Source organism: Vidua chalybeata, chromosome 9 (assembly GCF_026979565.1).
Source record: "Vidua chalybeata isolate OUT-0048 chromosome 9, bVidCha1 merged haplotype, whole genome shotgun sequence".
NCBI classification, from domain to species: Eukaryota; Metazoa; Chordata; class Aves; order Passeriformes; family Viduidae; genus Vidua; species Vidua chalybeata.
In genome coordinates, this window is record NC_071538.1 from 15,149,717 (window position 1) to 15,171,928 (window position 22,212).

Here is a 22,212-nt window from a genome sequence, read left to right on the forward strand (position 1 = left end):
CAAATTTTCATACATTTCACAGCAACTCGATTTCCAAATGTATGGCAAGTATACAAATATTTGATCTTGGCAAGGGAACAAAGTACTTCCAAGGGGACTCAATGGTGTTGTAATGAGTTATAGTGAACAGCAAGCTCATCTGAATTGGCACCACAACAATGAATCCCCCATGTCTTTGCACTGAAAAGCATCAACTACAGCACAACTGCAAACCACATTTTTCTATTCCACTCATTCCAAAGAAATATATGTTGGAGCACCACACTCCAAGAAACAGACACACAAGTTAGAGAGTATTTAGAAGTAACAATGTTGAATATTTTTTTAAAATTTCTCCACTAGAAAGATTATAAAGCCCAAATCTTAAGAAAATAAGACTGCAAGAAGCTTATCAGCTAATCAAAAACTCACAAACACAAGTTGAGGGTAGAAAAAAATCAAAACAAGAGAGAGTGAAAGTCAGAAAAGCTTGCAATTGACTTCACTGTGGTCAAAGTGATTTAGAGTAGACATCAGGAAAAATCTGTCTAGAGGGAAGAACAATTAAGCACTGGGACAGATTGTACCAGTTTCCTTGATTAGATTTTATAGAGTACTTATGACATATGTTGGAATAAAAAGGTATTAAAAATATTGCTTCTAAAAGCCCAGAGAAAGACCTGGGGTAGTTCTTTCCAGTGCTATTTGCTACAATTTCCTATGAAGGAAAACATTTTTAATGGCCATTATTAAAATATACAACCTCTAAACCAAGCAGTAATATTTAAGGTCAGATAATCAAGAAAACACACAGTACTAGAAATCAAGCTTATTAATCTACATTTTAAAAAAAGCATAGGACAATAATTTTTCAAATTAAATATTTACTGAAGTATCTTAGAAAGCACCTAAATGTTATACAGAAGGAAAGGAAACTGCCTTGTACTTCCAGCTCACTCCCTGTTGTTTCTAATGCCAGTGAGGTAGCTGGACTAAATGTCAGAGTGCCAGGAGTACAAAAATGCAAGGTAACAGCACTGAGGTACATAACATAAATATGAAAATACGTTTAAAATAAATACTAATTATGTTTTCAAAACTTACATAATTATTTTGGAACTTAACACCATCCCTTTCTTACCTACAGACTGACTGTTCAGAACTGATATTCTCACTTGCTGATATTATCTTGCTCCTGTCAGTGCTTAGAAAAAAAAGAAAATTAATTTGCAACCATTTTTAGCATTAGGACAGCAATAAGGAAGGCAGCTTCTGCTTTATGGCCAAAGAACCATTATTCTTCAATACTACCCAAGTCCTAAGAAGGTTACAATCACAACAATGTAACTTCTTTCTCTGTACAATTGACCAATATCCCTCTGGAAGTGTGAGACTGGTTCAAGTCTGTCCTTTGAAAGACGCCAAAAAACATTTGCCTTGATGAAGAAACAACACGGAAGAGAAGAGAAATTAAAAAATATTAACACAGATTTGCATCTGTCTTCAAGATGAAACTTGCAGTATGCAAGCACCTCCACATGTTTGTAATCCTGACAGAGCCCAACATTCAACACACAATTGCAAGGGATTTATACCCCAGGTGATTCCATGTAACTGCATTCCCCAAACACTTTATTGGACCAGACAAACATTCCAGAAGATGAGGCTTCACACTGTACAGGATGCAGGAAGGGAACCACCCAGCAATCTATGCAAAATGAAGCCTTCTGGAAACATTCATCCCACCAGCTCCCACTGGACACAAACAAAGGAAATACCACAAGTAATGCTTTTTAATTAAAATATGTTATAAAGTGTAAACAGGCACATGCTAGGAGGAAATTATAAAAATATTATAAGATAAAATATCTTAGAAAAGGAGTACACTTACTTCTCAACTCCTACTAAAAGAAAAGAAATTATGGTACTTGTTTTGGATTAGTAGCTTTAGAAATCTCACCTTTCAAGGACAGTAAGTGGAGCTGCTATGAGGAAGAGATAACCACTACTGTTGGTGCAGTCACTGCAGGCAGAAACACAGACAATTTTGTGCAATGGCTAAAAGGGCTCAAAAGGGAAATGAATTTGCAACATACAACACTATGGTTGCCAGCAGCATCTTACTGCACAATTAATGAAATACCTCCAGTGCTCCTATACCACAGAGTTTTGAATCAATGAAGCAATTCACGGGAGATATTTAAAGAGCTTAGTGTGGATGCCTGACTGAAAAAATAAACTACCTCAAAAATAGTTTGGAAAACAACATCTGTGCTACACCGGGAAGTGCAGAACTTGAAGAAAATTGAATTGAAGAAAGATGTGCAGAAAGTTGAAGCATGATCAAATAAGCAATACAAATGCTCAAAAGAATTAGAAAAACCAAACATAAGTACACAAGGGAGACTTTAAGGACACCACTCCTTTTGGATGCAACACGTTGCAGTCCCCAAATCCCTCTGAAACAGGTTGCAACCCCAAATGTATAGTCACTTCTATAATGAACAAACCTATGTTCAACACTCCAGGTATTTCCACATTTTTAGTCACAATCCAGACATGCCTATCATTAATAGCTGGCAGCAGCAGAAGTGGTTAAAACACAGCAGTGTTCACACCCAATCCAGCCATTTTCAGCAGCTCTGCCTTCTCCGGAGGGAGCCAGTTACAACATGCATGGCCCCCCTTGCAACCATCATCTTCTCACAAGCCCTCAGCTTCTGATTACACAGCAGTCAGTAACAGCCATTCTCTTTCAAACAGTTCTTTGTTATTCTGAGCTTACTAAACAGCTGTGTGTCAAGCACTCAGAGCCTGAAATAGAAGTATTGCACAAAGAGCCACTGCCTTTCCTCACTGACCTTCTCATCTGTTGAGTTCTGTAATTTCAAGAGACAGCCCTGATTATTTTGGTAATTACTTCTCACATTGTCTTCTGGTCTTCACTTTATACCTACAATTATGAACCAAAAAAAAAAAGTGTAGGCATATGGAACACATATTCAATTGTCACTCTATCCTGTAAGTCCTTCAGGGGAAGGAAGTGACAATGGCCACAAGTTACAGATTAGGATGTTCTGACTGGACATTAGGAAAAATGTCTCTACCAGAGCACAATGGAACAGGTTGCCCAGAGAGCATGCCTGGTACCTGAAGTATGTTTTTCTACTCATCACTCTGTTCCATACTCCCTTAAAAGTAACTGCTTTTGGACTCCTTGAGAAGCATAAGGCCTTTATGGCAGCAACATCAATACCTGCATTGTTATTGTATATTCAGTATTGTGCATTCCATGCTAAGCGTCCCTTCATTGACCTGACATTTCTTCAACCAACTCCAATACAACACCTCAAGTGCAACAAATGCATGATAAAGAGGTGTTTGAAATAGAAGGTGACATACCAAAAAGTATATAGAACTATTTAACTGATATAAAACAGCAAAAAAGTTTAGGACAAGAGGTACAGGAATACCCAAATACAAAAAAAACCCCAAACCACTCCAAATGACAGTGAACCCTCTGTTCTACTACGTCATGCCTGGTCCCTAGGGAAGGCTAGAGACAAACAAGGGATTGTGCAGGGATTGAGCAGATGATCAAACACCAGGGCACTGACACAAGGCCTGTGAGGAGAGACTGAGGCAATGAGCTTGTTTAGCCTGCAGAAGACAGCACCTGGGGGAGGCCAAAGGGCAGCCCTCCAGCACCTGCAGGAAGCTCCCCAGAAAAGGGAGCCTGGCTCCCAAAGTGCCGCATGGTGGGACGACGAGAGGCAGAGGGCACAAGGTAAAATGAGAGGTTTGGATTGTTGGGTGTAAAGAGAAATCTGCTCACCACAAAGATAGTGATGCACTGGAAAAGACTCTACAGATAGGTTGTGCAGTCTCCATTCTTGGAAGTTTTCAAAACCTAACTGGATAAAGACTTGGTCTCAGCTAATAATTGATGCTGCTTTGACCAGGAGGTTGGACTAGAAATTTAGTTGCATTCAATCCAATTAGTGTTATCCTCCAATTTTGCAAAGTCTTGCTCTATTCTTAAAAACAATTAAGATTTTTTAAAGGTATTTTAAACCTGAAAGAATTGAACATTAAAACTAATCCATGTAGATTTATTTTCCTCTAGCTTACCATACCTGGACACATAATATAAGATGGAAAGGGTTATTTTTCTCACTCTTTACACATTACACATGTAGGCACACAAATATGAGTGTACTACAGTCACCTTTAGTAAAAGAGCTCTTCTACTACTAAGCCTGCAACAATAATGGTTAAACAGAATCAGAGAGAAATATACAAATAACTCAGGTGAGAGAGCAAAAACATTCTGCTTTAAACAACAGAACAGAGATGGAAATTCTGAACATATTTCTATAAATATGTTTCATAATATTTCATAAATATTTCTTTTTATTAATACGGCTAATTCTGATATTTCCCATGACTAATTCGCAATCTCACCCTGCTTTGCTAGAATGAATCTACTTTCATCTTCAAGCTGATGTCATGTCAACAGTTATCATGTGCAAACCTAAGTAGTACAAAGATCAGTTGCTTTCAAAGGAATAACGTAGTATGTGCACCTAATCTTTCAGGTGCTTACAACATAGGAAACATTTGGAAAAGAACAGCTTCAATTATAATTTTTTTTTCCAAGCAAGTTTACATAAAGAAATTTAATATCTTGAAATATTATTCATTCTCCTTCCTAATCTGGCTTTCTACAATCTTGGTTAGTCACACATTCTTAGCCTTTCAAACCTCTACGTAGATGCTAAATTATTTTCTGAACTCAGGTAAATTCTTAAGAGTCTCATTGTAATTTCTACACAGAGTTAAACACTCACTACCCTGTCTTCTTAAATACCTTTTGAAAAGACATAAACAAACAGAATACGTTGCCATTCATTTAGGGCAATTTTATCAAGCATTTCTAGAAACATTAATTATCTCTCCATCTTTTTAACTCATTTATGTTTTAACTAGGCTTTAGGGGTGCTTTTTCAGACACCATTAGTCTGGGAAGCTCAATGCCATGTGAAGATGGTAACAGAAGCTCTCATATAGGTTTGCAAAGCAGTCAGTCAAGTTTATGTCTGAAAATCTTAACAGACACTATTATGTAAAAAGGTAACATATCTATCTCAGGAAACCAAAGGTCACACACTGCAGGAAGAATAGGATGGGAGAAAGAACAGTACCTGCTAACCCCCCTGTCAGTTTTCTGAGATGCTCTGCTGCTCGTGCCTCTGGCCTGAGCAGCCCCAGCCATCCTTACACGAGACTTACAGTGACAGAGGGGCACAACTTACCTACACAGACTTTGCCATGACACACATATACAACAGATGTGCTTCTTAACACAAACTTGTCTCCCAAAGCTTTTATTTTACTTCTTTCTTTAAAGTACGTGAAACTAAGAGCAGCAGTTGTTTTAATAATTATAAACATGCCATCATCACTTGTCAGAGGACTGCAGCATACTTTTATTTTCAGCTCCAATATCAATTCTACCTGATGGAAAACAATTCAAATTATAAAATGTGTCTTGATTCTCCTCCTGCTTCAACCTCTGCAGAAGGATCGGCAGGTTTTATGGACCTTCCAATTATTCAAGATTAAAAGCATCCAGATTTTCTCCACAGCAGCAACCCATGAGATTAGATTAAATAGTAACAACTTTTCTTCTCTCTCCTCAGCTGGCAGAAGTCCTTTAAATAGAATGAGCTGTTTTCTAAATAAATGAAGTAACAAAGTCTGACTTCCTAAAATTTTTAGATTTGTCTACATTTTCTTCTCCCTGCAATAATGCAAGGATGGTACTCAAAACCTTATATTCCCATGTGATCTCTCCAGATTCTTTGGGCAAATACAGAATTTCAACTAAATGCAAAAAAAAAAAAAAAAAAAGTCCATTAGGAAAGACCTTCTGAACACCAGTGTCAGGAGATAAAACCAGAAATTTGTCACAGGATGTCATCTGAATGATCAGATTATGAACATAGCTATAGGCAACAGTAATGGACTGTTAAATGTAAGTGGATATAAATAGCGAGGTTTCTCCGTATTGAGGTACAGTAAAACCAAATGACTCCACAGAAGGCTTTCTTAATTTTCACCCAGGGGAGGGCAGCTGCCATTCTTAACTGCGATGAAAATAAGGAAGCTCTGGGTTTTTGTTTGTGGGGTTTTCCGTGGGTTTTTTTAACCCAACATTTTTGCCGTGGCCGTGACGTGGCGTGGCAGGGCCTCTGCTGCCCCCGCGCGGTACCCGGGCGCCTCTGCAGGCCCGGCCGCCCATCCTTCCTCACCTGCGGGGCTCCGCGGAGCCACCGGGAGAACCCTGACGGTTCAGTAAAAACCCTGATGGTACCGTAAAAACCCTGATGCTACAGTAAAAACCCTGACGGTACCGTAAAAACCCTGATGGTACCGTAAAAACCCCGAGTTAAGCATGTCGCTCTGTCCAGGACGGATTTAAAATAACATTTCCTAAAGAGCTGAAGGGGGAAGGAAGAGAAAGTCCCTGTATTTTCATACAATATCAGTTCCCTGGACTAATTCACTACACAAACAAGTTTTTTAGATATCTGAACACAAGCCAGAGGAGCAGAAACTGCTTAGCCAGGAGCTCAGCAAAAACTTTCCAGTACAGAAATCCCATTTCACATCACCTACTTTGTCATGTTATTTAGTCTTTACAAAGACTGAAGTATTTGACTGGGGAAAAAAATTAACACAGAACCAGGCAAAAATCTTAATTCATTACCAAAAAAATGCATGCAACTTTCACTTCAAGCATGAGGCTTGATGTGCCTTAAAAAAAAAAAATCAATACTTATAGAAACAGACAAGTATAAAACATGAAAAAAATGCTCACATAGGAAGAAGTAAAAATTTATTATATAGCCATCTTAGACATTTTTATAAACAGGTCCTTGAAGAAATAAACCATCCCAAGATCAGTTTATACTGAATGGGGACAAGGATAAGTAAAGCTACTTATGGGGTAATTCCCTTCCTGCAAAGGCACAAACACACACACAACTGCTGAACAAAGTAAACTTACACTAGTACAAAATTATGTCAACACCAATAATTAATACACAACAGCCAAGATAGTTTAGGGGTTCTTTTTAAATCATTTGACCACATGATTGTACATTAAACAAAAACATAGTCCTAAATTCCTGAAATTACATTGAAGTCAGCAGTAAGAAATTCTTTTCTTAGCTCCTTTTAATGCTGTAATCACAAAGTTTTCTAGAAATGAATGAACTTACCAAGTTTTTTGCTCTTACCCTAATGGTTCTTCTCAATTGCCATTTCCTGAGGTCAGAGTTAATCTTTAAGAAGGAATTCTGCATCTGCATCAAGACTGTATCAGAAGAGTGGCAAATCCACTAAACAACAGAAAATTTCTCTAGTCCTTCATCCATCTATCCACCCACCCATCCTTTGACACAGGAAGTGTAATTTGCATAGGAGAGTACAACGTAAAGAATACTTAGCTTTAGTATACAAGCTATTTTTAATTCTTCTTGGAAAAAAACAAGTTTTAGTAACTACATCAAGAAACAAGGTGTTCAAAGGTCAAAAAACACCAGCCCAAAATCTCTTCAGATAATGGCACAGTTTCTATTCATAGAAGGACAATTTTTTATATAATACAATATGCTGTAATTATAAAAACAACTTTGTGGGAAATCAAATACACAGTGAGGAGAAGTAATATATTGTTATACAGTACTGAAGCTTTAATGTTTTTTTAATATGAATAAGGCCTCTTTTTCAATCACAGAATGGTTTGGGTTAGAAAGAACCTTACAAGATCATCTAGCTCCAATTCCTCCACTGTGGGCAGGGGGCACCTTACATTAGACCAGGTTGGTCAATGCCTCACCCAGCCTGGCCTTAAATACCTCCAGGGATGGGAGATTCACAACTTCTCTGGGCAACCTGTTCCAGTGTCTCACCATCCTCACAGTGAAGAATTCCTTCCTCATACCTAATTAAAATCAATGCATAAACCTGTACTTCAGAAGTTTAGAAATATTAAAACTATATTTGAAGCACTGTTAAATAAAAAGACAAAATTAGAAAATTCAATCAAAATTAACACATTTTTCTACTGTAATTCAATTTGCACTCTTTACATTGCATTAACTCAGGCTTTTGCTTTTAATGAAGTATCTGACCCAAACACAAAAGCTCCGGACTCAAATATAGGGAAAATAATATTAAAATGAATCATAATGAAAAATAATAAAAGCCCTTCCATTGTTCAGATAAGGTACCTTTAAACAGAGATTATAACAGCAGTGCTAACAGAAAAAAAAGCAGCATTACTAATTTCCTAGCAGTTTAATGGAGAACCACCCATGCTCTACTTGGAACCTGATAGAATTGTGTGGGGCAAGTCTCAAAAGGCTGAAAAGTCTTTGCAAGTAAATTCACAGTAATTAGGTTTCTAATTATACCCACAGCATTAGTGATTGCTGTGGTTAAAACAGCCTGAACTGTTTCGTTATTCCTCTCTTTGTGAAAGCTCAGTCTTTCATTGTTTGAGCAGAAATTCTAGAAGTTGAGTCTGCCTGAACATGTATTTTTCTTAGAGTTTAAACAGAAGAACAGAGAGTCCTGACCTTATGTATGGAGAGCAAAATTTAACTTTTCCACTATAAAAAAAAAAATTACTCCCTTACTCCCTGGTATTGAAGCAGCTAGAAAGCGTGAAGTACAGGGCCTTCGACGAGGCAAATCTGAAGGCTGAAAAGATCGGAATTCACAACATTTCAGGTTGTACACTTTGTTCTGAAGGCACTTGTACAGATGCATCTGAGGCAGCTTCTAGCAGCAACTCACAGTAGCCACATCATGCCCTAATTACAGTACCTACATCACTCCACCAGCACTGCCCATGCAGACCATGCTTTATTATCAGTACAGTACTCTGAAATACTGCACTTTCACAAGCATCCACAGGTGACCTCTCCCACAAGCAAGCAACTTCAACATATTGCTGCCCTCCTGAACTACAGACATAGAATGTGTAATTATAGGGCAGCGAGTCTCATTTGGCCAACTGGACTGAGATGAAAAACCTTGGGACCTTTATTCTATTCATAGCTCTGCCCTTGAGCTGCTGCATGACGTAGAAAAATTTGACTTTCCTGTGCCTCAGCTTCCTCTGCCTTTCTGAGTCAAGTCTATTCATCTCCCTTCATCCTAAGAAATGTGCCTCAGTACATTTTTTTATTAGAGTGTCTGAGCACAATTACAGCTAAGAAACAATATTTACGTAGTATTTTATAGCTACTCTGAGATTGATTAACTTGTAACAAAGACAAATAGATGCAATTGCACTTATAAATTATTAACATTGCAACAGTAAGGGTAAGCCTTCAGAAGCAGGAAGTCATCAGCTACTTAACTGTTGGGAAAACTCAGCTTTTATTAATTTCTGTGCCATCTTTTTTTCACTACTTCTTTTAAAGCATACATGCTTCTGTTCATAGTGCTTTGAAAGAAGATCCTCCTTGGAACATGCACACTCATTGTTGTTATAAAAGAGATCATTTAAACTTTGCTGTAGTTATTAACTCTTTTTGTTCTGTGAGTGATTAAGGGGTACACTTCCTGCACTGCTGCAGTTCTGATGACTCACATTTAATCAGTCTCCAAACACTGAAACTCACAGGGTAACAACTGTGAAAAAGTGACATGCTGTAACAGAACCGAGTTAAAGTAGGAGGGATCCCAGCAGGACATGAAAGAAGTTTAAAAAAATGCATGTTTATAAGCACTTAAAAATGGAAATAGCTGATTTTAACACATTCTGATTTTTTTTTTTTTTTTTTTTTTGGAACTGAGCAATGAATGCTAAATTCTGACCCTCAGAGATACACACTTCCTGGATTGTTGAGGCCTTTTGTTATGCAAAATACCAAGAACTGGTTAAGAAACATCCCCTAGTTTCTGTACCTGACTAGGATTTTGGCACTATCCTCACTCACTGTTACTCTCTCAGGAAAGCAATGAATACAAGAGCAATATAATCACCCAGTGCCATGAAGGAATAACCACTTGAAATCAGCTACCTCAGGTTCAAACATCTATTCAGGATATGCATGCACAGTACAAATTACTTTTTGCTTCGATGCAAAATTACATTCCTTCTGAAATGCAGAGTAGATACATAATTCATAGAGAGCTATACCTCATGACCTAAGTGTACTTGTCCTTGCAAGTCATACCCAGGTTGTTTGGCTGCTTTATTGCCTCAGCCTGACACTGTGATGCAAACCCAGACTGCAATGACAAAAAATGAGATGTTATAGTGATAATGTTGACAGAAGATAACAAACTAGGAAAAATCTCCTCTGAAAAACATCCCTAAGTGTCACAGGCACAGTCAGAATCAGTACCAAGGCCATGCTCAGATCACAGCAGCAGCAGCTGTCCAACTTGAGACAAATCACAAATTACATCCTTTGTCCCAATGTCAGCAGAACTGATGTGAAACAGAATTGAAATGAGCATGGAAGGTGCCCAAAGCCAGCCTGTCTGTATCAAAGTCAACAGAAAAAGTGCCATCTTTTCTATCAAATGAGTGGTGGGGGGAGCTCCCGTTGAGGTTGGCAATACCTTAATGACTAGAGCCAGTGCTGCAATGGTACAGGTGAGAGGTGGGGGATGCACGGTGAGGAGGAGAGGCAGAGAACCACTCACTAAGGATGACACAGCTCTCACAAGGAGGTATTGTTTCCAGCTGAACGCATTGCTAAGGGGTTCACAGTCAGCTGAGATGAATAAATCCTTTCACCTCTGAAAGCACTCAGCTGCAGAGCAATTGCTACCAGAGGTAAAGTGCTTTCACTGCAATGTACCTTTCCAGAATATGGAAAACTGCTCACTTTGACCTCTGGAAATCCATATCAGAGGACACAGCTTTGGCTGCATGTAAGACACTGAACACTGCTCCTTATGAACACTCTCCCAGTGCACCCATCCAAAGTCACAGGAACATACCCTTCCCAAAAATTTGTGGGGATAGCCAGGGAGAAAATGCACAAGTTGAGCAAGTGAAGCAAGTGAAACACTAAGTCAGGCGGAGGTCAGCTGAGTGAAACAAACAAAAATCACACTCTGTTTTAAACTGGGCAAGTTCCTCAACTGTACCCAGCACTAATAACACAAATGGAGAGAGGGGAAAATAGAAAGGGACTCAAACAGCATCAAAGAAGCAAGAGCAACTTACTTATTTCAAAATGCAAAACTAAGGCCCAGCTGTGAACAGAGAGATGGAGAAGTATTCTTGCACTTTACTTTTCCATCTTCCTAAAAAGTCAGCACTCGTCCAGAACTAAAACAGTAATCCAAAAAGCCCAAAATGAAGATAGTACAAGTACAGTGTTACAGCCACCCCTCGAGCCACAACATGCTTAGGGTGCTATGCCCTTAATGACCTTCATTAAACCTGCACCTTATATGCTCTTAAAGCCAGAAGAGTATTCAGGGAGTTTCCTCCTCTGGAGAAATCCCAAGGACAAGGCATGTTATACCTGCTCCCTCTCTCAACAGCTCTGTCATGCATCATTTCCCATTTTCCCTGCAGAGTTTTGTCCTGTACTGTTAATATTATAGCAGCACTCCAAATTCCTGGAGAGACAACTGGGTCATAAAGTAATGCTGTGTATTTCACTAAATAAGCAGTAACAGATGGGAAAAAGATGAAGCACGTTCATTCCCCTATGTTCCTTGTGTGTCCTGTGAAGTGCTGCCTTCTAAAAGACAGAGAGGCACTCCTGAATTTCTGATTTTTGTTTTGAAGTCTCATAAGCTCTAATTCACATTCACTGAGCAGACTATCTCTTCTGTCCTGGTGGCACACAGGCAGCTGCCCTGGGTGAGCTGGGCAGCACTCTGTGTGGTTACATTTAACAGCCGCAGCAAGAGCAATCAGGAACACACACGTCAGCTTCCAGCCAAGAGAGAAATAGCTGGCACAATTACAGCTGTGAAAGATACTACCACAACTGAGTGTCCTGGAGCTGCTGGAGTTCAAGTTCAGCCATGTTCCTTATTCTGGCAGACTAAGAGGGAGCACAAAAGTAACTTGAGCAGTGACAATTTCTGGGCACCAAATAAATTTTTTCCTGTGTTCTGCACAGATAAAAGAATTATCCACCACAGCTTTAAGTTTCAAGCTGAACATAAGTGGAATACTTCAGCCCAATATGAGAAAAAGTTAAGCTACTTTACCAGACAACCCTTGTTTTAACTTCTATTTTTACATCTTTGTTTCTAATATTCACTGCTGCCTCAATAACATTACTTGCTATTTTTAGCATTTCAAAAAAGCATCAATGTGATCCTCAAATCCCTAAAGCATCTGAAAACTAGTGGAGATCCATAAAACTTTAGCTGGATCCATGTTATAAGAACTTTCTAAACATTTGTTCTCAATTTTGGTGCAGAAAGTACAGCACTAAACACACACTACAGCTGAGTGGATGAAACAAACCTTGAAGTTACTAATAACTCAAACATTAAAGAATTCACAATAATCCATGTGAGTGCTGTACCCAGTCTCTTCCTACAAAGAAAAAAAAGAAAAAAAAAAAAAAAAAAAAAAAGCAACTGTTTCAGGAAGCTTAGAGTGCTGCACAATACTGCCAAAGCAGTCTTTTTTAAAAAAGTAATGTCCACAAGGTTAGTCTTCCAGGCTTTCCAGCCTGAGAAGCAGAGACAACAGCAATAAAGTCTACTTTAAAGAGTACACACACACCCCCTCCTAAAGCTAACGCCATAGATAGAGAGCAATTAAAATTGTTACCATCACCATTTGCTTGCTACCACTCACAACAGCACTGTGAGTGCCTTGCCAAAAAATATGCTCCCTCAACCACCTAACCATCAATTCAGCCATCCCAGCTCAAACAACTTTCATCAGATTTATGCTCCCAGTGCCAAGCTGAGCTGGCCTGGAGTTGTTATTTTTTGATAGGAGCACTCCTGCATTCACATCTTCTGGCAAAGGCAAGTAGGACAGTCACAGCAGAACACAAAATCATTACGTGACTCTCTCCACAAAGAGGACAAGTTTGTCTCCATGGCCTAGTTGCTCACACACCAAGTGAATGTCTTTTCATTGGTTCTTCACTAAACAAAGAATAGAAGGAAGTCAGATGTCAGTGTACGTAAGATCCACTCCCTTGACGCAGAACAAATAACACTCCCAGTAGCCCAAGACGCAACAGCTGTACCCATCCACCCTGGATACCACCACACATCCATGAGCCACCTCAGAAAGAGTAAACATTTTCCAAACCCTTGCAAGAAGATCCATTTCTTCAGTACATTGTTAGACCCTAATAGAAGAATTGACAAAAGTACCATTTCACTTTGAAAGAGATAAACCAGTATTTATATTGATAATCAAGGTTTGATTGCTTTTGATTAATTCAGCCTTTTTTGCTGCATGACTGGTTTCCATGGAAATGCAAGCAGATTAAAAACCTGCAACCAGAAGCGAATCAGTTTTGCCTGTTTATGTCTCCTCAGTTCCCTTGGAAACAGACATTAAAAAAAAAGGAGTAAAAAGAATAAGGGTCCTGAAATACCTTCGGAAAATCTCTTTCCAAAGCTTTATCTCTTTGGCTGCCTTGCCAGAATTAGAGTTGAAAATAACACAGAGCAACAGATGACAGTGACTTGATTTTTTTAAGGACATCAACAGAACATACCTGGAGATGTTTCAAAAACCACATTCAAACTGACAAGCTCAAATTGTATTAACATGGGTTTTGGCAAAAGTACTTCATGCAGAGTATATATTTCTTTAAATTAGTTCAGTGGTAATGTAGAAAGAAATACAACAGAGAACAAGAAAATAGCATCACACTGTACTTGTCCCAAGTATACTTCAATACTTTGAGAGAGAGGGGGAAAAAGTAAAAGCTGACTTGGGGGAATGAGTCCAATATTTCCATTGCCAGGATGCTTTGTAATGGAATCATTCCTTCCTTACAACACATTCATTTTGAAGTTGCAAAATCAGCTATACACATATCAGGTTAAGTAACTCCATCTCCCACCATACTTTTCAAAGAACAGTGCACCCTCCTATGAGCTGTATCTTCACACTGGTACAGACAACACCTTCCTTCCTCCTCAGAGCCAAATGCACCAGGGAAGGAATAGCATGGGAAGTTACTAGGAAAGAGGCTGCCTCAGACCTTCAAAGCCTGCTCCTATCACTACCATTACTATGCAAGAATTCCCCAACAACCAAGTGGCCAGAAACACAAAGAACAGCAGTACAATTATTTGCTCCTCTAAGTTCCTTCTAGAATGTTCAGGACATCTAAACCTGACTACAAACTATTTATTTCCTTGTTTGTCTCCCACATCACATTATCAGTTCTATGTGCTCAGCACACCTCTGTGCAACTCAACACTTCATCAGAGAGCTGTGGAATCCATTGTTATCGCCTGTCTGGGAAGAACGTGCAGGGACAGTGCACATCTCTTACCACTACTGTCAGAGACTGAAGCTGCATTACAAACATCAGGAAAGAGAAAAAGGAAATCTGTACTAAACCCTGCTCATGTACTACCAGCCATCACCAGAATTCAAGGGCCCTCCTGCATTCAGCATTACACCCCTTATTTTTGTACTTTGCTGCTGCTCTGAGAACTAACATTCTGACACCAACATGAAACAAGGCTTGGGGAAGAGTAGCCAGTCATGATACTCACTAAAAGGATGAGAGAAGGGTAGCAGTCACTGGAGGTTTGTTTTGAATAGGAGGAGGAGGAGTTGAACTTAATTAAATGTTAATTAGTTCACATTAGCCAAATTCAATCTATTCTCGTCACAGTAAAGATAAGCCTTTTAAAAAATTAATTATTTCCTATTCTCATTTGTATTTTGGCAAGGTGCAGAGTCACACAAGAAGGAGAATAATCTTGCAGTACTCACTGAGGCATCACTCAAGGAGGACAGATTTAACATTAAGTGGAGAACATTTAATGTTAAGGGAACATTAAGAGAAACATTGATGTGTATCTTTCAGTCTATTTCGAAGTTTAACCTCCTTTCTTGTAGAGGTCAGATGTACATATAAACAAAATAATTTAGCTATTAATTTACTTCAGCAGCTAAATACACAAATATCCAAGTGTCAGGAAGACTAGTTTACACAGTAAACCACTTTACAGTTACCATTCAAATTCATCCATGACAATGATAAGCACAGGCATCTTCTAAAACATTAACTAAACAAACCACACAAGCAGCAAATAAGCAGATCAAGTGTTTTCCACCATGCTCTCCAACAAATTTGTTTATTTCCATTATTAATCATAGGTGTCAAGTTTACTAAAGCCAGTCTCTGAAGAGATTGCAAGGGTGTCAGGTGCTGGGATCAGCTTAGTTTCATACCTCCTCTAGCACCAAGAACAGAACAAAGACAAATGTCACTGCTGAAGCTAGGAGTCACTATTAAACAGGTGAAAGGCACTGGTGACAAGAAAAATGAAAATAATTTAATAAGAAGATAATTCACACAAAATCAATAATCTTTGATTACTAAGGACCCCAAAATTAACACATCTGACTGAGTTTTGCCTTTGGGGACATCAGCATTATCATATCAATCTTGAGGAAATTTACAAGGTCACACACTGCAGTGTAATTCAGGAAATAAAACCACAACAGTTACGCACCACCTATCTGGGGCACTTAAGTAAGCAAGGCTCCCCTTCAGCAAATACAAAGTATAATTGCCCCATTATACATTGTATCATATTACACATCCTCAAGAAGGCCTAATCATAGTTAAATAAGTAATTAAATCTGTCAATTGTTAACTTCCAAATGCTGATTTATAGAACAATTTTTATTTAACATTAACTCTTCATATGAACTTTGCACAAGTTCCTCCTGTGTTAAATTACATGATAAATAAATTGGGGTTTGATGCATAAAAAAGTCCGAAGACCAACTGAAAACAGGGACCATCTTTACTGTTTCAAAAGGAACATCTGCCCCTTTACAATAGACTGCTGCTTATGCTAATATTTCAAGGAACTTCATCCAATATTTAAGACACAATCCACAAAAGTGTCTAGAAGGAATAACAGTACAGCTTAAATCAATTGTGGCAACTGATAAAGAACAGTAAGCTAAATCATCTCTTTGTACATGTTGAACAAGCTTAATGCAAGCACTGCAATTTCCAAGAATATATGAATGACACATTTTACACAAAAGATCAGAAAAAGGGAGACACACCAAACCAAAGGTCCATTATGTTGCCTCACAGTGCTCCTGTCAGAACATCCTGGGCACCCAAAAGCAACCAATGCACTCACAAGAAATCACTCTAACTAGGCTGCAACTCAGAGTCATCTTTCCAGGTAAAGGTGTTCCATTTATAGAAATCCACAGCATCTGCACACAGATTTGCAACACTGCAGTGCAAACCAAAGTTACCACAGAACTCCTCAGGAACTGATATTGTGTAAAATAACAAATAGCACACAAAGCTAAAGGCACAAAATCCAAAGAGGATTGCAGAAAGTTAGAACCCTCCCCCAGCACCAGCATAACACATAAACACATAGCTGCTTCTTCATTTGTAACAAAGATCACACACAAGTTGTGGCATGAAAGGTTTTTTTTTGCAGGCCTTGGGAAGTCCAACATGATTTCCTGGTGGCATGAAGGAAGTAAAGGATAGTAGGTGGTATCATTTCATAACAGATCATCATGCAATAGCAGATATGGATAAAATTTTATTTTAACCACAACTGTACTTATTTTCATGCAGGAAGGATTTTCTACACCTTGTCAACAAAACTGCTACTTTGCAGAAACACAGTCAAGATCTTTAACTCCCTCTCTGAAGCACAAATCTGAAGAAAAAAATCCCTGCTCAGAAAAACATTATGCATCTCCTTTTACAAATTTAGTCTTACAATATTTGTTCTAGTCCAAGGCACCTCAGTAGTCCCCCTGTCAAAATCAGTGCATCAGCACAAGTGACATATCCAAGTCATCATCTGTCATCATGCAAAACTTCTTAAGAGCACATAACAACAGATTTGGAGCGCACAGAGGTAGGAAAAAATGCAAAGTTTAAGAAGCATTGCAGCAGAAACCTCTATCAGCATGTACAAAAAACACAGTACAGCAAAGAAGACATTTGACCAGTGGCTTCTTGTCAGTTCTGGATCAGTGTTTCTCAGCTGCTGATCCAGGGAGGAACAGTCAGCTCTGAGACATCTGGAACTGCCTGTGGAACAGCTGCAAGGAAGGCTGGCTTGTGTTTTGAGCAGGAGGGGAGAGGAGGGAAATGTTTTCTTGTTTTTATATTTTCAATAAATAGTTCTTGCATGCAGGCAAAGTCAACACAAACAAAAATAAGAGCAGCAACTGAGCAATCAAACTTCAGCCTGATTTCATTGCAACTGTAACCTTTTATGGCCTTACTGCACAGTACAATCCTCAGATTGTATTCAATGAGGTCAGATGTCTCTTTGGGCTTAAAAAGGTTGAAAGACACCCTTTAGATGACAGATAGTTGGCAGATAATAACATGGAAGAGAAATGGAAGATGAGGATTTCTGAAGGACAAAGTAAGAGGATGAGATAACCAGCATATATGATTACAGAAAGAAATCAAAATTCACCAGAGGGAAAAAACCAAACTTATCTTAGATATCTTAAAATGCACAGAGGATTCAGGAAATAAAAACCTCAACATACCTCTTTATTTTGACAATTAGGAATCATAAACTAACAGAATATTCCAAGAACCGAGATCTCTAATACTAGATTTATAAAACATGAACCTGCTTTTGTACCCAGTAATAAAAGTAAAGCCATAAAGAGCATTAGGTAGTCAAATTCGACCCCTTAAGCATACTAAAAGCTCTAGCATCTGAGTGGGCTTAGTCACATCCCCGTAATACTACTAAATCAGCACCACCTCACCACTATTGCAACTATTTAACAGACGTTTTAGGGAGCCCAGGAACAGTTGCACCGCTCCCCTACTTACTTGAATCCTCCCATCTGAGAAGGTGCAACTTCCAAGCAGAATAGTACAGAAATCCCAGTACCAGAAAGAGGCAGAGGGCTAGCAGCAGGTTACGCATAAACACCAAGAGTCCCATCTTCACATTAAATCTGCTCTTCTACATGACCTGAGAAAGAAAAAGAGGTTGAGGCTGGAGCCACCTTCTCCAACGGGCATCCTCTCCAAAACATGCAATCCTATACCCATCATAACGCACAGATTCCAAACCGCGCTCCTCCACAAGATAAAACACACGCGTTCCCCAAAGCATATCAGCGAAACAAGAACCGCCCCAGACAGCCGCCTGTTCTGGCCGTCACAGAGTCAGCGCCGCGCTGTGACAGAGCATCAGCCCCGCTCCTGCCCACCTCACACAACCGAGCCCAGCACGGCCCTGGCCGCCGAGGCCTGGCGAGCACCGCGTCCTCCCGACACGCCACGGAGCAAACCCACAGCGCCGGGGTATCCTGCGGACGGGGGGAGCAGCCGGCGCAGCGCTGGCGCCGGCCGGAGCCCCGCGGAGTCTCGGGCACGCCGCGCTGCCCTAGAGGCGGTACCGGCACCTGGGGAGAGGGGCTCGCTGGGCCCGGGCAGGACGGTAGCTGTGCGCCAGCTGACAGCGGCCGGCTGGAGCCTAGGTTTGAACGGGCAGCGGCGTCGCCACCGCCGGGCTGCCCCCGCCTCGACGCGCTCCGCTACGGGCTACGCCGCGCCGCGCCCCGTCGGACCCCGCTCGGCGCGCCAGCCGCTGTGAGCGGCCCTGCACGGCCCTACACGCCCTCCCCCCCTCCCTTCCTCACCCGGCCGCCGCCGGCCCCGGGCGCTCGACCGCCGGCTGCGCCCCCCGGGCGCGGGGCTGCGGGCGCCGCCATGCCGGGCGCGCCCAGCGGGACCCGCCGCCGCCGGGGGGCGCCGCGGCCGCCAATGGCGCGCCTGGGCGGGGCGGGGCCCGCCCGCATAGCGGCCGCCGCCGACCAATGGAACGGCGCGGGAGGTCGCGCCTCGGCCAATCGCGGGAGGCGTCCGCAGCCAATGGCGCGCGGGCAGAGGGTCCCCGCCGGAGGAGCGCTGCGGCAGGGCGGCGGTGCGCGTGCGCAGAGCGCCCCCCAGAATCAGCGCGTGGCGGTGGCGCCGCGGGAAGCGGCCCGGCCCCGCTCCCCCCTCACGGCCGCTGCCTGGCATCGCTCCTCCTCCAGCTCCCGGCGCCGCTCCCTAGTCACGCCGTGGCACCTCCAGAGCACTGCGGTGCCTCCAGGCATGGCCCTGGGTGGCCCCTGCCAACGCCGTACTCGCTGTGAGGCTCCACATTGTCACCCCAGAGCGCTGCACCTTCCGCCAGCTGAGGCACCTCAGCTCCTGCCCGGCCGCTGCGCCCCTGCAGCGACACGGCATCGGCCGCCCTCCAGGCACTGCACTGAGTGCGCTGCGTCTCCCTTCAGGTGCTGCACTGCCCGACCGCCGAGCACAGCTGCGATGGCCTCTCAGCCCTGCCCCGCTCTGCCCAGCCAAGCTGCAGCCACGACACGGCAAAGCAGCCCTGGGTTTGCTTCCATCACTGCCCCACCCAGCACCTGTCCCTACTGCACCGTCCAGCCACTGCCTTCACACTGTCGTCTGGCTTCTGCAAACCCTTCCAGCACTGCACACCCAACAAGGTCCTGCCCAGCCCCTGCACGGCTCTGCGCCACCTCCCCGGTGTGGCACAGCCTCCACCACTGGACCAGATCAGGCCGGGTGGCATGGGCCGCCCCAGCTGGCCTTCCACTCCACAGCACAGCTCAGACAGTGCAGCTTCCAAACGCTTCCCGGTATGTTACAGTCTCCACCTTCTCACTGCACATCTGCCCTGGGACCAGCCTGCAATGCAATCTTCCCACAGTACTGCCCTCGTTCTTGCTGGCCCCAGCCTTCTAACGGTCCTTAGGCAGAAAGCAAGTGACAAACTCTAACATAACGCCTCTCAGGGATAGAAATGACAAAGGGAAATTATTATTCGTGAAGGGGAAAGTCATCTGAAAGGAAAGAAACAGTGAGGAATAAACCTACATCTTTAGTAACCAGCCCAGTGACCCTCCATTTGTCACTGATAACAGAAGGAAAACAAAAGGTCGTTTTAAGGGAATCTTAGTAAGATCATGTCCAGCATGGTAGCAGCTCCCACTGAGCTGAGCCCAAGTGCCGATGTTGAATGGCAGACGCTGCCTTCAACAGCACAGAGCTGGCTGAGCACTGTTGACAAAAGGCAAAGTTCCTGCTGGTCACAGGGAGAGTTGGTGGGTGCTCATACAGCCCCCTTTTCACAGCCAGAAACCCCACTTTGTGCTCTGCACAAATGAAGTCAGTGCAAGTTGGTTGCTAGTGTGGCACCCACGCAGCCAGGCTTCCAGAGCTACCACGCTCCTCTGCAGAGACACAAGGGAGACACATGTCACACTGATACACCATTAGGTTTTTTGAATGCCAACAACAACTTCTAGATACAGCACAAGAGACCAACAGACTCATGCAAGCACCTTGGTATCACTGGCACCAATATCCCCTTGAGGAGGTATGTGGAGAGGGGACACAACCACATTCATGCAGCCCTTTCTATCTGTAGATCTGCCCCCAAGCTACTGCCCCACCAACCCCCAGTTCGAAGGGCTGACCTGCTCAGGATGCTTGTTGCTCTGAGGCAGTTCCCTTCCCTCCAGCTTCACAGCGAGCTGGCAGCCACGGCTGATGCAGGCAGCCTTCTCCTATGGCCCCAGCTCTGCTGCCAGGCTCATTTCTTCCAGCAACTCCACCAACTTCTGTGCCACATCATGTCTGGCTGGAGCCCAGTTTTACTTTACAAACGCTTGCTTTATGCCTGCTCCTCTCTTCCCCTCTTCATCCCTCCATCTGTGTAAACTGGGTCTCGTCTCCCTGCTTCAACCGCCCTTGTCCCTGTGACACGGAGCTGCTGCACTGCCTGCTGTCACTGTGCCACATCTGCTCCAGCTGTCCCCAAGCTTCACCTAAACCGCCCCCGTACCGCATTTGAACCCCGCGGTGTGTGGGCACAGCAGGTGATCTGATTTCAGTGATGAGATAAGCCGGGACCTACAGCACGAAGCCAAATAGCAACAAGTCTGGGGCTTGCTCCTGAGCCCGTGTTTGTCACTCAGGAAACTCTAACCCTGTTATCAGGTGTCAGTGTGCTGCAAAGAGCCCAGGATGAAGTCACCCTTCTTGCCAGCCTGGAAAAAACTCAAAAGGCAAGCGCTGTGCATCTTGGAAAATCAGGTACCAGCGCCTGGCAGCTGTTTGATGGCCATGAGATGAATTAAAGCAATGATTAGTGGCGTGATTTGGTTCAAGTAGCAGGCCTTTAGTCTGAACATGTTCCTACTTAGCTTACACATTTCATTCGCAGGCAGATGTCAAGCTGGATGTTGCTAGGAGATAGACAGCAGGGGAATAATTAAGTCTGATTAAATCCTATCATATTGCTGTGCTGCTTTCCAGAATGCTCTGGAGTTTTTAAAGCCAAACTGACCAAATGATCAGGCAAGTGGTCTAGCCCATCCTGCTCAACAAAACGCACTTGCAGCAAACCAGCTGAGCCTATAGCTACCCATGTGTCTGCAGAGAATTTCCTACAGCAGCACTGGCCATGATCTGGAGAAAAAAGGCTCTGGCAGAGGGCACAGCTGGTGGCTGCATTAGCAGGTAGCATAAAACAGTTAGGGCTGGTCACTGCTTGGAGTAGGCAGTAAGGGGTCCTACCCTTGTGTCCCTGCATCAATGCTGCAGAGACACTCATGTTGGACTAAGCATGACTTGGACACACCAGCCTGACCATAAGCAAAGCTTCCTTCAGCCCTTTCAATTCATGCCAGAATTGCTCTGCAAATTTCCATCATGTGCATGAGGAGATGCTGAGCAGCATCTTCTCCCACAAGTAAATTAAGTTAGGCTGTAACTATCTGCATCAGATGCCAAATTCACCCATCAGCCTCCAGGCTTCCTTCATAGAGACTTCTAATCTCATTTTGTTTCTTTACCCTATAAAAATTGCTATTCTAATACTCACACTGTAATTCTTCTCCCCAAAGGAAATGTCATCAAATCAGACCCAATACTAATTAATGCAATATTTTATGATTAATTACATACC

The 22,212-nt window shown here is 42.4% G+C and overlaps 1 protein-coding gene across 5 annotated transcripts in view; it reads right to left on the reverse strand.

Moving 5' to 3' along the window:
- The window catches only part of ST3GAL3 (ST3 beta-galactoside alpha-2,3-sialyltransferase 3), a 173,114-nt gene extending 154,155 nt beyond the window's left edge, over positions 1-18,959 (reverse strand). The window contains exons 1-2 of one of the 5 annotated variants that reach the window (XM_053950059.1): positions 18,872-18,959; positions 18,054-18,198 (exon numbers count right to left, since the gene is read on the reverse strand). In XM_053950059.1, coding sequence (XP_053806034.1) covers positions 18,054-18,168 — 115 coding nt within the window. In that variant the 5' untranslated portion in view covers positions 18,169-18,198; positions 18,872-18,959. Of the gene's footprint in view, positions 1-18,053; positions 18,416-18,439; positions 18,481-18,871 lie in introns of those variants that run through there. The other 4 variants (XM_053950061.1, XM_053950060.1, XM_053950062.1 and 1 more) reach the window with 4 other exon arrangements.
- Positions 18,960-22,212: the final 3,253 nt, after the last annotated feature.